The 14,702-nt window shown below is 40.6% G+C and overlaps 1 protein-coding gene across 5 annotated transcripts in view; it reads left to right on the forward strand.

The window, feature by feature from the left end:
• Nucleotides 1-14,702, forward strand: part of ttll7 (tubulin tyrosine ligase-like family, member 7) — a 119,434-nt gene that overhangs the window by 10,149 nt on the left and 94,583 nt on the right. For all 5 annotated transcript variants that reach the window (XR_002473246.2, XR_002473245.2, XM_021599946.2 and 2 more), the window contains exons 2-4: nt 7,029-7,376; nt 7,837-7,968; nt 13,302-13,423. Coding sequence is in view for 3 of the 5 variants with exons in the window: in XM_021599946.2 (XP_021455621.1) it covers nt 7,352-7,376; nt 7,837-7,968; nt 13,302-13,423 (279 nt within the window). In the remaining 2 variants the exon portion in view is untranslated. The remainder of the gene's footprint in view (nt 1-7,028; nt 7,377-7,836; nt 7,969-13,301; nt 13,424-14,702) is intronic.

Consider the following 14,702-nt stretch of genomic DNA (forward strand, 5'->3'; position numbering starts at 1 on the left):
AGCCCGCTGCTGCCTACCATCGCTCAGTCAGACTGCGCTATCAAATCATAGACTTAATTATAATATAATAACACACAGAAATACGAGCCTTAGGTCATTAACATGATCAAATCCGGAAACTATTATTTCAAAAACAAAACATTTATTCTTTCAGTGAAATATGGAACTGTTCCATATTTTATCTAATGGGTGGCATCCCTCAGTCTAAATATTCTTGTTACATTGCACAACCTTCATTGTTATGTCATAATTATGTAAAATTCTGGCAAATTAGTTTGCAACGAGCCAGACGGCCCAAACTGCTGCATATACACTGACTCTGCGTGCAATGAACGCAAGAAAAGTGACACAATTTCCCTAGTTTAGTATTTCCTGCTAACCTGAATTTCTTTTAACTAAATATGCAGGTTTAAAAAAAAATATACTTCTGTGTATTGATTTTAAGAAAGGCATTGATGTTTATGGTTAGGTACATTCGTGCAGCGATTGTGCTTTTTTCACGAAAATGCGCTTTTGTTAAATCATCCCCCGTTTGGCAAAGTTGCCTGTCTTTTTTAGGAAGAAATAGTCTTCACACAGTTTGCAATGAGCCAGGTGGCCCAAACTGCTGCATATACCCTGACTCTGTTGCACAGAACGCAAGAGAAGTGACACAAGTTCCCTAGTTAAAAGAAATATTAACTAAATATGCAGGTTTAAAATATATACTTGTGTATTGATTTTAAGAAAGGCATTGATGTTTATGGTTAGGTACACATTGGTGCAACAACAGTGCTTTTTTTTGCGAATGTGCTTGTTAAATCACCCATTTGGCAAAGTAGGCTGTGATTCAATGATAAATTATTAGGCACCACTTCGATTATATGCAACGCAGGACAAGCTAGATAAACTAGTAATATCATCAACCATGTGTAGTTAACTAGTGATTATGTTAAGATTGTTTTTTATAAGATACGTGTAATGCTAGCTAGCACCTTACCTTGGCTCCTTGCTGTACTTGCATAACAGGTAGTCAGCCTGCCACGCAGTCTCCTCGTGGAGTGCAATGTAATCGGCCATGATAGGTGTCCAAAAATGCTGATTACCGATTGTTATGAAATCTTGAAATCGGCCCCAATTAATCGGCCATTCCGATTAATCGGTAGACCTCTAGAGTCTGCCTATCTGTCTGCCTGCCCGCCCGTCTGCCCGCCCGTCTGCCCATCCGCCTGCCTGCCTGCCTGCCCGCCTGTCTGTTTCTCCTGCCTGTCTATTAGGCTAGTGGCCAATCCTCAAAATGGGATTTGTTTTTTGAGAAACACCTACCTGAGGTAGAATGAATCACAACCATGTTTTTTCACAGCTCTTATATTTCCCAAATATGAAATGGATGGTTGTGTAAAAAGATTTTATTGCAAAAGTTTATAGATATTGTGACACACCTCTTATAATAATTTTTTCATTCAAAGATTCCTCTGGATTTGATTTGTCTACTGTTCTTATGACCTGTACTCAAAACAATTTTTGTGTTCCTAGCTTCAACAGTGCTGTAATATCTAACAATACACATAAATCTAAAGTAAAAGAATGGAGTTAAGAAATATGTACATATTAGGACGAACAACATCGGAGTGGCATTGACTAAATACAGTAGAATAGAATGCTGTATATACATATGAAATGAGTAAAGCAGTATGTAAACATTAAGTTGACCAGTGATTCCATGTCTGTGTATATAGGAGTGCAGCCTCTCAGGTGCAGGGTTGAGTAACCGGGTAGTAGCCGCCTAGTGATGGCTATTTAACAGTCTGATGGCCTTGAGATAGAAGCTGTTATTCAGTCTCACGGTCCCAGCTTTGATGCACCTGTATTGACCTCGCCTTCTGGATAGTAGCGGAGTGAACAGGACATGGCTCGGGTGGTTGATGTCCTTGATTTGTCTTTTTGGCCTTCCTGTGACATCGGGTGCTGTCAGTGTCCTGAAATTGTTGCATGTTGCGTTTATATCTTTGTTCAGTATAGTTTCAGTGGGGGAAAGGAAGGAGACATTGTTGATATGCTGTAATTGTGTGAAAGGGATTTAAACATGGACACACATTGAAAAGCTATTTGTTTTCAAGTATTCAAACACAACTGAGGCATGGCAGTGCCACTCATAGTCCTAGATCAGGATTTTCGTAAGCCAGTAATAGCCGGCTTTTGGCCCCAAAAAAAGACGATAAATAAAATTGCTGCCTGCCAATTGTCCTGGAGAAAAAAACAATCCCATTTAGAAAGAATGGTTTCTAGCCTAGAGCTGCTGATACAGCTCAAATGGCGGTTTGTTGCTGCTGGAGTGAAACATGTGCTTTAATAAGCACAATCAACAATTCTAAAGGCATACTAAAACAAGGTATATAAAAAACTATTTCAATAGTTTATAAAAGCTACAATTTTTCTTTCTCAACTGGTAATTGAAGCGCACTTCCCATTTGCCATTGAAGTACATAGGCAACTAGCCAGGCTTCAGCATCTCACACGTCACTTTGCAATGAGCTGGAGGCAGTATACATTTTGAAAACATATACTTAATTGTTTGAAACTTGAATGTTTTACTACATATTATGAGGCATGTCTTCCCTTGCTTCAAAGTAGCATTGCCAAAAATCCAACAACGTGCATGCAGATATTTTATAAAGACTTCCATATGCTATTGAAACTAGCATTTCTCTCATGTTCTATTGGTTTTCAAATCAACTTTCTTTCATTGTCCAGTAACCAAAGGCACAATCCTAGTCATATTAGCAACCTATGATATTTGTTGCAGTTTCTAATGGTTATTTTAATCTCTGTCACATGAAACTGCTCACAATGGTGTTTTCCCTCTAATTGCATTATGGAACAAACATTCATGCGTAGCCTGCTGCCTTGTCTGCATTACTCAATTTGGGATCTATCGCCCCAGAACTGTCCCAGAGTCTGTTTGGAATAGGCCATTTCTTTCTCGCACTGAAGGACAAGCTGACCAATAGAATAGGTAAACTATTCTACTATGGGGGATAGTAGAATGACATAGGCTAGTGATTTTGCTGTTCATTACTCGTCTTGTTGGCTGAGGAAAAGTTCATGTGGCAGTTTCAAGTTTGAGGAAGCTAATTGTCACCATAAAAGTGCACCTTTATAATAAAGAATTTCACGCATCCTCAGACTTATGTAATATAGCCTACAATTCCTAATGTGATGAGTAGATTGGATAGTCATAATTTAAACTAATTATATAAATCAATCACTGTTTGCAAAGAAGACTGTTCAATGCAGTGTGCAGTAGGCTTTTGGCTACATCAGATCCTCCTTTCTTTGCACAGGAAAATGTTAGCCTTTTATAAACACATTTCATGCAATTCTACTACACTACAGTATATGACTGGAGACATTAGCAAAATCTATTTTATTTTTATTTTACAACAAAAGTTACAGGGTAGCCGATTCTGCAGACACTGACAAACAGAAGGAAAAAAATTACGTTGTCTGATCCGTGTATTAGGCCTACGAGAAGGGGAGACACAAACACAATGACGTCCATCGTCATTTTGTTTGACCCATAGACTGAATATGTACACTCACCGGGGATATGGTCAATATTAGGCTACTTTTCTCTCAATTAAGTTGAACTAAAAGACAATTTGGAGTCTTTTCATTGTCTTCTCTTTACAGCAATAGCCATTTGTTTTCCAAACAGTTTTTCCGCGATTTGAATTTAGAAATACTGCTATATGGCTGGCTGGGTCTCTTTGCTTTTCACTGACAGTCGCAACTCAACAATAATCTATTTGGTATTTGCCGCTTGCTCTGCCCAATTTGCGGGCCCATCCGACTGACTGTAGGCTATGAGAGTTCAAACAAACCACAAAAACAAAACAAAAAAATCATGCTTTCTGGTGTAGTAGCCTATTTTGAGTGATTGTATTTATTTCTGTATAGATAGGAGTAAGCTAATTAAATCAAATCAAAATTAAATTGTATTTGTCACATACACATGGTTAGCAGATGTTAATGCGAGTGTAGCGAAATGCTTGTGCTTCTAGTTCCGACCGTGCAGTAATATCTAACAAGTGATCTAACCTAACAATTTGTGTAAAGGTGTAAAGGAATGAATAAGAATATGTACATACAAATATATGAATGAGCGACGGCTGAACGGCTAATTTTGGCAATTTAATTCAATTTACTCTAGAGAAAGCTTCCCATAGCCTTCCCATAGGACACGCAGCCTATGTATTCTAACATCTTCAAATTGCTCATCGGAATTCGGTAAGAATGTCGCACTCCTTTGCATACGAGTTGCATGTTCTGTTAAGATTAATTACCATAAACAAAATGTGATTTCTTTCATTCTGAGAACCGTGGGTGGACGCCATAATCTGGTTACGCAACCAATGCATATGGGTCCGGTAAATTTCTTAAATGTCCGGTAAATCAAAATGCACTGGTCAAATGTCCGTCGCCTCATTTTTCTAACAGAAACCCTATCCTAGATATACCAAGAGCCTTTTGAGTCCCTTATAAAGACAGAATAACACATTCAATACAAAATAAACAAGGGCAACGTACGGTTGTGTAAAAAGGTACACCTATCTAGTACTGGGTCGGACCCCCCTTTGTATCCAGAACAACCTGAATTCTTTGTGGCATGGAAACATTGTTCAATTGGTGTCAAGGGACCCTAACGTGTGTCAAAAAAACATTCTCTACACCATTATACCACCGCCACCAGCCTGTACCATTTACACCAGGAAGGATGGGTATATGGACTAATGCTATTTACGACCTATCCTGACTCTGCCATCAGCATGAAGCACCGAGAACTGGGTTTTTGTCGGACCAGACGATGTGTTTCCACTCATCAATTGTCCAGTGTTGGTGATCACGTGCCCACTGGAGCCGCTTCTTCTTGTTTTTAGTAGATTGGAGTGGAACCCATTGTGGTCGTCTGCTGCAATAGCAGGACCGTTGATTTGTGCGTTCTGCACACCACTGTTGTACTGCGGCGTTATTTGCAGGTTTGTCTCCTTCGACCTCTCGTCAGCAAGCTGTTTTTGCCCACAGGACTGCCGCAGACTGGAGGTTTTTTGTTTGTCGCACCATTCTTGGTAAACCCTAGACACAGTGTTGCGTGAAAAGCCCAGGAGGCCGGACATTTCTGGGATACTGGAACTGTTACGCGCCTGGCACCGATGATCATACCACGCTCAAAGTTGCTTAGGTGACTAGTATTGCTCATTCTAATGTTCAATCGAACAATAACTGAATGCCTCGATGCCTGTCTGCCTGCTTTATATAGCAAACCACGACCACAATAAATTAGATTTACAACAAAACAGTCCCTATGGGTATGATTACCAAATTCAGATTTACATGTGATTTAACCTCCATCAAATGGTATAATGGCAGCCATATTGCATTTGACGCAAAATCCATGGTGGCCCCAAAGATAATCTGGGGTGGCCCCTGACTACAAGAATAGGAATAAATACAAAATCTTTCAAGGAACCTTGGACCCCCAAAAATCTAATTGTCTGAGCCCACTTGTTTTCCTTAGAGCAGATCACACTAGCCACAACATCAAAAAACATGTGCAACTGTATGTATTTTTGTCAGGCCGGATGATACAGCACTGAATGAGAGCAAATTTGACTTGGAAAGTTGTCTATTAATCAGCTACGAAAAAGTAAAGCTTACATTCATCATAAATATTCATAGTTGACATTTCCGCATATTGTATCTCTGCGCTTACAGGTCCATGTTTCTAAGATATATTAAGATATCCTAAGGCTGTTTATTTGTGGATGTTGGACAGACAACTGACTACTGTTTTTTCTAAATTGTTGCAATATCAGAGCTTGCAATATTGGGTTACATGAGCTTATGTGGCCCATCCACCCTCCAGCCAGTTATGTCACAATATCTATTTACTTTTGCAGTAAAATATTTTTACACAACCATTAATTTCATACATGGGAGATATTAAGAATATGAACACACAAATGGTTGTACATTGGGTAGGGGTAACTAAAAAATGTGAGAGCCTTGGCACTAGCCTATATCTGGGAAGAGAGCACAGCAACCCGTTGTTTGGATAGAAGTGACTGGGAGTTATTGAGTGATTGAGTAATGTGATTGGATTGTTTTCCCATTTTAATTAATTACGCTGACTTTGATGGAATCAATGGAACTGCTTTGCTTTAGCTGGCTGGTAGTGTGTGTGTGTGTCTGTGTGTGTGTTTGTGTTGTTCTTTCTGTATTGTATAGGCAAACGTGTGAATCACTTAAAGAGCATTTCACAATATGACCACAACAGGCTACTGTTGATCTCTACAGTGGCATTTTTTTGTTGAGCTGTGGTTAATCGAAAAATATACTGTTGATCACAATTGACACCATACAAAATAAGAAAATGAGCTACAGATATTTTGATAGCCTCCTTTTACTTTTCAACAACAGTTGCATCTGATTGTGTTCACTCAAGCCATTAACGGGCACAGATGGCACGATCACGAGACGTGGAGAGAGAAGAGGGACAAGCCTGAAACCCTTTTATTTGACAGCCGCATTAATATTTAATGACTCTCCCATGCAGCTGTCCTGTATATGGGCTAGTTGTGATTACGGAATTGCATTAATTACTACATGACTGTACGTCTGCTATAGCGCCAGAGGGGTGCAGTATTCAGTCACGCAGCTCCATACAGTGAAGCTCTGTCACAGTGAACTCATTCCATAGCAATGCTTCGGATGTGTCCCAAATGACACCCTATTCCCTGCATTGTGCACTACTATGGACCATATGTGCCCTCGTCAAAAGTACTGCACTACATGGGGAATAAGGTTCCATTTAGGACACAGTGCTTCGTGTCAGATTGATTTATATAGTGTGAGATCTGTGCGTGCTGCACATCGAAAGGTTGTCCAGGGCAGCAAAGAGCAAAGCATGCATGGAGCCAAGCAGCAGTTATTCTCCTTCTCCTCAACCTTGGCTGTAAAAAAAGTATTCTTCTTCTCTTCCTCCACAGGCACTAGACACCCGACACATCCATCACTTTCTCTGCGGGCTCTAAACGCACTGTGGCTGGGCTGAAGGAGGAGTCCCACTCCCCGGTCCCCACCCTCTACCTCTACCTCCCCCCTCTGCTGTCCCCTCTTCTCTACCTTCATGACCAGACTGAGGGAAGAGGAGAGGCTAGTGCTCAGATGATCCCGCTCTGTGCTGCCGTAACCAAATTTGTCCAGACAGGGAAGACATAAGTAGTGTCTCTGGAGGGCCCTGCCCGGTGTCCCCTCGGCCGCTAGCCTGGCAGAGTGCTCCGTTCCCCCCTTTGATCCCCCGGCCCGTGAGATGCCCTCTCCCCCTGACGATGGAGGTGAGTATGACACCTCTACTCTCCAGGCCTGACACGGCCAATTACCTCATAGAGCTGAGATGCCCTCCTCTATCTCTCTCTCTCTCTCTCTCTCTCTCTCACACACACACACACATATATAGATATAGATATAGTCTAGTATGTATGCACGCCCAGCGAATAATAATAGCAGGGTCACCTCCAGCATAACAGAGCAGGGCCTCCTTTCTCTTTTCCTTTTGTATGTCCGTTTGCATCCATTTGAGTCACAACTGGACTGTAGACAATAGCTGTATGAATATCCAACCAACCAATCACTACATCCTATCCTCCCACCCTGTACTGGGGTTATTAATTAGTGCACATCGTAGCAAAACGTTTTGCATCGAAAACTAGAGTTTCTGCCCGTTTGCTTTTTTTGGTTCGTAGTGAATTCACCCCTGTACTGTAGCTAATCTTGTACTGTGGCTCCCTCCTTCAGAGGATCAAGGGCCATCCCTCATGAACGGGCCATCTGTGGGCTCCCACCAGATCAGTGGGAGAAGGAAGGTCCGCACCAAGAAGAAGAAGGGGACCATTACGGCCAACGTGGCTGGCACCAAATATGAAATCGGTACGAGGGAATATTGTGCTTTGTGTTGTGATGTTAAATGTTAAGCCTTGCACGAGCGGGCCAGAATGGCTCATAGGAGCAGGAGTCTGTCTCCTGTTTCTGTAGCATGAGGCAGCTTGATGTACAAGTACACCACCTGGACAGGATGCTAGTCTATCTATCGCAGGGCCTTACTCCTAATATATCTTCTTAATGCTAAGTGCCAAGCAGAGATGCATCGGGTCCCATTTTTACAGTCTTTGGTAAGACTCGGCTGGGGATCGAACTTCCAACCTTCCAATCTCAGGGTGGACACGATAACCACAAAGCCACTGAGTTGTGATGTTAGCTTCATATTTAAATTATAGGGAAAATTCAAAGCAAATGAATGTGATCCTATAGACAGTTTCTCATATTCAGGTGAACTCTCGCTCAGTGGTTGCCTGACTTTTTATGGAGTGACCCACCTAAAACGGGAGTTTTCTTGTGACTCATCAAGTAAACAAAGCCTATGTTTCTGGCTAGTGTAATCGCTGGCTAGTGTTAAGTGGTGACCCAAAAAGCCACAGTAAATGTAAGGAAAACATTAATTGAACTATCTGATTTGGCAGACCATTTGAACATTGCATTTGTTTTTGAAACTCTAAAAAAACAATAACTCATTGAGTCAAGCCTTCGAAAAAATATCCAAGACAATTCAGTACATTCTCAAGTGAAGTAATTTAACCTGGCAGTGGATTTTTCCAAGGAAGGTAAAAGAGCTGAGTAAGCACTTTTCAAATATTCTGTAAATTGGGTGATGGTATCTCAGGGGTGAACCCACCACCTACTAAAGTATGGAGTCAGCAACACAGGGAGAGGTTGATGGGTAGAGGGATGTTGTGGTGGGTACTGTAGTTGTAAGTCGTGCTGTGAATCTGTTCTCTAGCTGTGCAGAGACTCTCATTCTGGCCATATTGTAGCCATAGCGGGTGTCTAGTGTAGCAAATGAACATGAAGGACCAGATGGACTAAGCATTTCTACTAGAGCTAATCTTGCACCTGTTCAAAATGTATATCATTAAAGGTAATGATGAAAGATGGAACATAATATTGGTGGAGCCGTTAAGGCTGCGGCCCTTGGCATATATGCAATCCCCCTGCCAGCGAGGGATCGAATCCTGGCCCCACCGGTCTTCACACTATGTTCTCCCAGCTCATTTCTGTCTATCCCTTTCAATACTTTCAAATATGTATACACATTTAGAAACAGGATACACTATATTTTTGTTTTTGTAATGCTTCCCATAGAAATGGATGCCAAAGCTTTATGTAAATAGAGCTATTGAACCCCACCGTAGTTTAATTTCAACATCCTACCATAACAACAATAAGAGTTACTGATGGGATTGTATGTCAGTCACTGCAGTGGATCAAAGGGAACAGACAAACCCACATTGTTTTTTGCTTTAGGTTAGCTGAATGCCATTAGACATTCCAGTGTAATTGGACTGTCAGTCACATTGGAAAGATTTGTACTTGTTAAAGTGCAATTACGCAACATTAGGTCCAGCATCTCCAGGTTTGCCAAAGCTTTCAAGAAATGAATTAATACGTTGTTTCGTTATGGCATATGAATTTTTAATTAGTCACTGAATAATGAATAGTCGGTCATTGGATTAATGTCTAAGTGCGCCAGCTACCTATCTCTCATACTTCGGGTTTCCACTGGGATTTGAATATATTATGGGCCATTTATTTATCTTTTTTTGTAAAATAGGGCATGGGTAACCTGTGTTCAGATACCTAAGCTAGGTTGGATATATTGAATCACGACAAGGCTGCCGGGTAGAGCACTATGGATGCTGTCTTAATTGGCTTGTCACCTCACCACCATGAACCACACACTGCTACTCTTTAAGGTTCTTTAATGAACTGTAGGATGTGGTTCTACAAGAAATAGAAAAAGGAATGATATACAATTATGACTAGAAGATGCATGCAGTATAAAAGCTTAATCAGCTTAGCTTACTACAGTATGCAATGTAAACGTAATGAAATATGGCTTCACACAGATGTGAATACAATACTGACTTTAAATGATATGCTGTATGTAATCGGCATCTATTACATCTAACTAGAAGGATTTTTCAGTATAAGAGGAAATAAATGACAATAGCAGAACACATCTGCAGTCTATACACTGCTACACAATAAAGTTCTAGTATGCTAACATTGACAGTAAACTATAAAGTGGCCCACAGTGCAATAAACTGCATACTCACCATAGAATGGCAGACAGAGCGAGTGCACTCACTTATACAACTTTATACAACGGGTGGGTCTAATCCTGAAAGCTGATTGGTTAAAACCGCATTCCCCGGTGTCTATTCCACAAGTTACCACCGGATAAATCTATGAAGTTAAAATGCCGATGTACTCTGTTCCATCTGACTTTTTTACTCGCACTGGCTCGCCTGGGGGCGTATTCAATACGCAGATTCTGTTGCAAAATGTTTCTTAAAATATAATCTAACGGAAGAAAACGAGGAGGGACATTTTTGAATTTGTCCAATAGAAACTCTTGTTTCGTTTTGCAACTGTTTGGACTCACCTGTCTCTTTTACGTGTAGATTATCCTAGCCTATTCATAGATGATATACCCTGCTTTACTGAAGTTGTGAGACATTGCAAGCCATGAAATTGCAAGATACAGCATTCCATTGCCCATAGATGGGCCTAGTGCACGTTTCTGACTCTCTGCCTGGTGGCCGACCTGCCTATATGGTGCCCCTCCCCTCTCTCTGTCCCTCGCTAGCTCGCTATGAAAGATGCGAGTGTTTGTGTTCTCGGAAGTACAAATCAGTCTCCTCCGTTCCAAAAATACTGAATCTGCCAAATCGATTCCTAGTGGAATCTAATCTTGACACTCAGAAATGGAAGACGAGCCCGGGAGTTGACGTGCAAGGAGTTAAACTCTCCACCACTATGTCGTTGGCAGCAGCGCAACTGAATTCTGGTGAAATTTATGAATTTTTCTTATAGTTTTATTGGAACCCCCCCCCCCCCCAAAAAATGCAGTTTAAATGTAATTATTTTTGGTCCATTTGTCACTACCCTAGTACAAGCATCTCTGGAATACATTTTAAGGTGTTACATGCATTTTAGTAAAGATGCAAATGTATCTACATGTATTTGAAATACATTTTACCTAAAATACATTTTACAAATAACAAATTGGAATTCCATCAACAGATCTGGGCCTAGTTTTTCCCAAAATCTGTGAAGTATATTCAAATGGCGTTCCTGTGAAGTAGTGATGCTCGACATACGCCTAGTTTCCTGAAACGAGTCACACACACATGAGAATACAGTGGGGCAAAAAAGTATTTAGTCAGCCACCAATTGTGCAAGTTCTCCCACTTAAAAAGATGAGAGGCCTGTAATTTTCATCATAGGTACACTTCAACTATGACAGACAAAATGAGAGAAAAAAATCCAGAAAATCGCATTGTAGGATTTTTAATGAATTTATTTGCAAATTATGGTGGAAAATAAGTATTTGGTCAATAACAAAAGTTTATCTCAATGCTTTGTTATATACCCTTTGTTGGCAATGACAGAGGTCAAACATTTTCTGTAAGTCTTCACAAGGTTTTCACACACTGTTGCTGGTATTTTGGCCCATTCCTCCATGCAGATCTCCTCTAGAGCAGTGATGTTTTGGGGCTGTTGCTGGGCAACAAGGACTTTCAACTCCCTTCACTCCCTTTGTCTCTCACTGCTCTCCTCCGACACTAACAGTTCAAATGAAACAAAAACAAGCAATCTGTTTTGTAAAACAACAACGCTATTTCTAAATAGGATGGGGTCAGAATCATCATATCATAAATCACATCCCTCGTTCTATGGCACTGTGTGCACACCCAGGCCTAAATGTCTTTGCCCGTAACATTCACACGTCTATACAAAATACTAGGCTCCTGTGAATTGTATCGCTTCCTATGTGCAAGGCACATTCTCAAAAATAATGTGCCGTTGATATGGCATTATAAAAGCACTGAATAGTTTTTGAGGACAGCGTCTTTGGCAATCGGACGAGGGGCGCTCTTTGGACGGATAGCTTACTTTAACTAGCGAAATGAAGTATGCAGGTATGTCAATTGTGAATCATGAAAAAGCATGAGGGCAAAAACCTATGAATAAAACCCCTTTATTCATAGGCTACTTAGCTAATGCATGCCCAGAATAAAACGATGCACCAATGCAAATTAAGGAGAGGGTAGGCTATGCTTGGTTTTTAATCAAATTAAACGAAATGGGGGAAAACCAATTGCTTTTTTGTTTCTAAATACGAGATTCACCGGCACAAAAGGCACATCTCTTGTTCGATGGGCACTTTGCGTTGCGACTGGATAGGCTGCACTTCCGCTATCGAAATCCATGCGTTAAGACTAGAAATACATACTGTTAAGACATGCTTTTAGTGGGTCTTGAAACTTCCCTTCAGCACTGCATGAAATTGTCACTTTTGCACTTGTTTTTAAGGACACACCTTAAATATTGCCTCCCCTCCCACCTTAGTGTAAATTGCTGAGCCTGGCATAAGTGGTGGAAAATGCCAGTGCTCCAGTTTTTACATTATGAAATTGCAAACTCACTTGCATTTGACACTTGAACCTCTATCACCAGCCAAAAATAGAGCCTGAGATGCATTACTGAAGTAAAAAAATATATATGAATAAAGATAACCTACTTATTATTAGTGAGATGAATGTCTACCCACTGGGCACAAACTACCAAACACAATTCAATGTTACTTTTGTAATACATTAAATAGCCTAAAATAAAGGCTATTTTACAAACAAAAGTAACATTCAACCTTAAAATGAGTAACATCCATGGCCACATTTAGAGGTTACTGTAACTATACATTTCTTCTTATGTGTAGCGTGCATGTTCAGGATAGCATGGATAGCTCATCGCAGGTCTGTGGAGGTCTTCACAATTGCTGTAATAATCTGTGCTGAATCTCGAACGGCATTGATCACATGCACCATGTACTTTTAATGTGATCTCAACTGCAATCCAGGTCATTTGTCTCTAAAGTGATAACACAATCTGTTGTACAAATAAAAAAGATATCTGACATTGTATTCCCATTTGGACTTTGCTGTGCTTTTAAATGGTTTGAAAGCATATTGATAACATATTGGAAATTCAACACATTTTTGGCTGTCTTTTTGAGTGTGATCTCTTTGAATCAACTTCTCAACCAAATATTTCCCAATTATCCACGTTGAAATTATGTGGTGTGACCAGTGGTTAATGACTTGACTAATTTAGTGACTATTCAATTATGTTATGTTTTCCAGTTCGGATAGCAATCAATGAAATGGCCTTCCTGAAAACCCGAGATGAGGACGAGACAGCCAACCTCATCTGGAGCGACTCGGCTGTGCAGCACGAGAAAATCGCTGATCTCAGGAACTACCAGGTATGTAGGGAACAGTTTGACACATCTTTGCTTTGGTATGCCTGTGACCTTCCACATGGGGTGGGGTAGAGTTTCTTACTGTAAAGTAAAGATGTTTGTTTGTGAAGTAAGTTCTAAAGGGGGAAGGGTGCAGTATAATTTGTGTTGAGAAATTAATTAGAAAATAATGCAGTACATCTTGCCTCAAACACAATAGAGGTAAACACTTTCAGAGAACATCGGAGGGTTTCCATGTCTGTGGTTTTCCCGTCAAATTGGGCTACTTTGATAACGATGCCGCTGATGAAAATGTATGAGTTTCGGGTTTTTGGGGTACTTCTAAATTGGTCAGTTCTATATGGGATCCTTGGGACGTCCCTAACTTAACCTTAACCCTTACCTAAACCTAACCTTAAACATTTTACATTTTGACTTTAATGGGGTGGGGACGTCCAAAGGACCCCGGATAGCATGGACCCTTCTAAATTACACCTCAGCCACCAAGGCATTTAAAAGCATAAATGTATTTCACTGACCTGCTGCTGACTATCAGGCAGTGAGGCAGGCTGTTGCTGAGTGAGTTAGTGAGTGGAGGGGGCAGGCCAGAGGGGGGCGTGTGTGTGTTGAGAAAGTGGTGCAGCAGGCAGCTGAGTCACATGAGTGAGAGGAGTGCAGCATGTGCGCACATCATGATAGGTGATGTGAGAACAACGAACTAACAAGTGATGTGAGAACAACAATCTAACCGCACAGGTGTTGTGGAAGCTACTCTGAAGAAATATTTTACCAAGGTACCAATTACTTTACACTAAAAGAAGTTAAGCTGCACCAATGCTACCATTAAACTATAGTACTTAACTTTAGTTACTTTGAAAACTAGATCACTACATCCAAGCTACTTAGTGATAAATGATCATATCTAAACCTGAAATGTCACAGACTACAAATTGCAAGAACACATGTTGAGAGTGTGCAATTTAGCCTATTAAAAACAATGTTAGTCAGGTCTTATTCCGAAAAATAAAGGAAATTCTTGCTTACTTCACCGATATTTAGGGGTTCACAGCTAAGCTGAGAAACCTATTGTTATTCTCAGATGTTTTTTTTCTTGACATAGTCAAACAACTCAAGCATACACTGAGTATACAAAACATTAAGAACACCTGCTCTTCCATGACGTAGACTGACCAGGCAAATCCAGTTGAAAGCTATGATCCCTTATTGATGTCACTTGTTAAATCCATTTCAATCAGTGGAGATGAAAGGGAGGAGACAGGTTAAAGAAGGACTTTTAAGCCTT

Source organism: Oncorhynchus mykiss, chromosome 4 (genome assembly GCF_013265735.2).
Source record: "Oncorhynchus mykiss isolate Arlee chromosome 4, USDA_OmykA_1.1, whole genome shotgun sequence".
Taxonomy (NCBI): domain Eukaryota; kingdom Metazoa; phylum Chordata; class Actinopteri; order Salmoniformes; family Salmonidae; genus Oncorhynchus; species Oncorhynchus mykiss.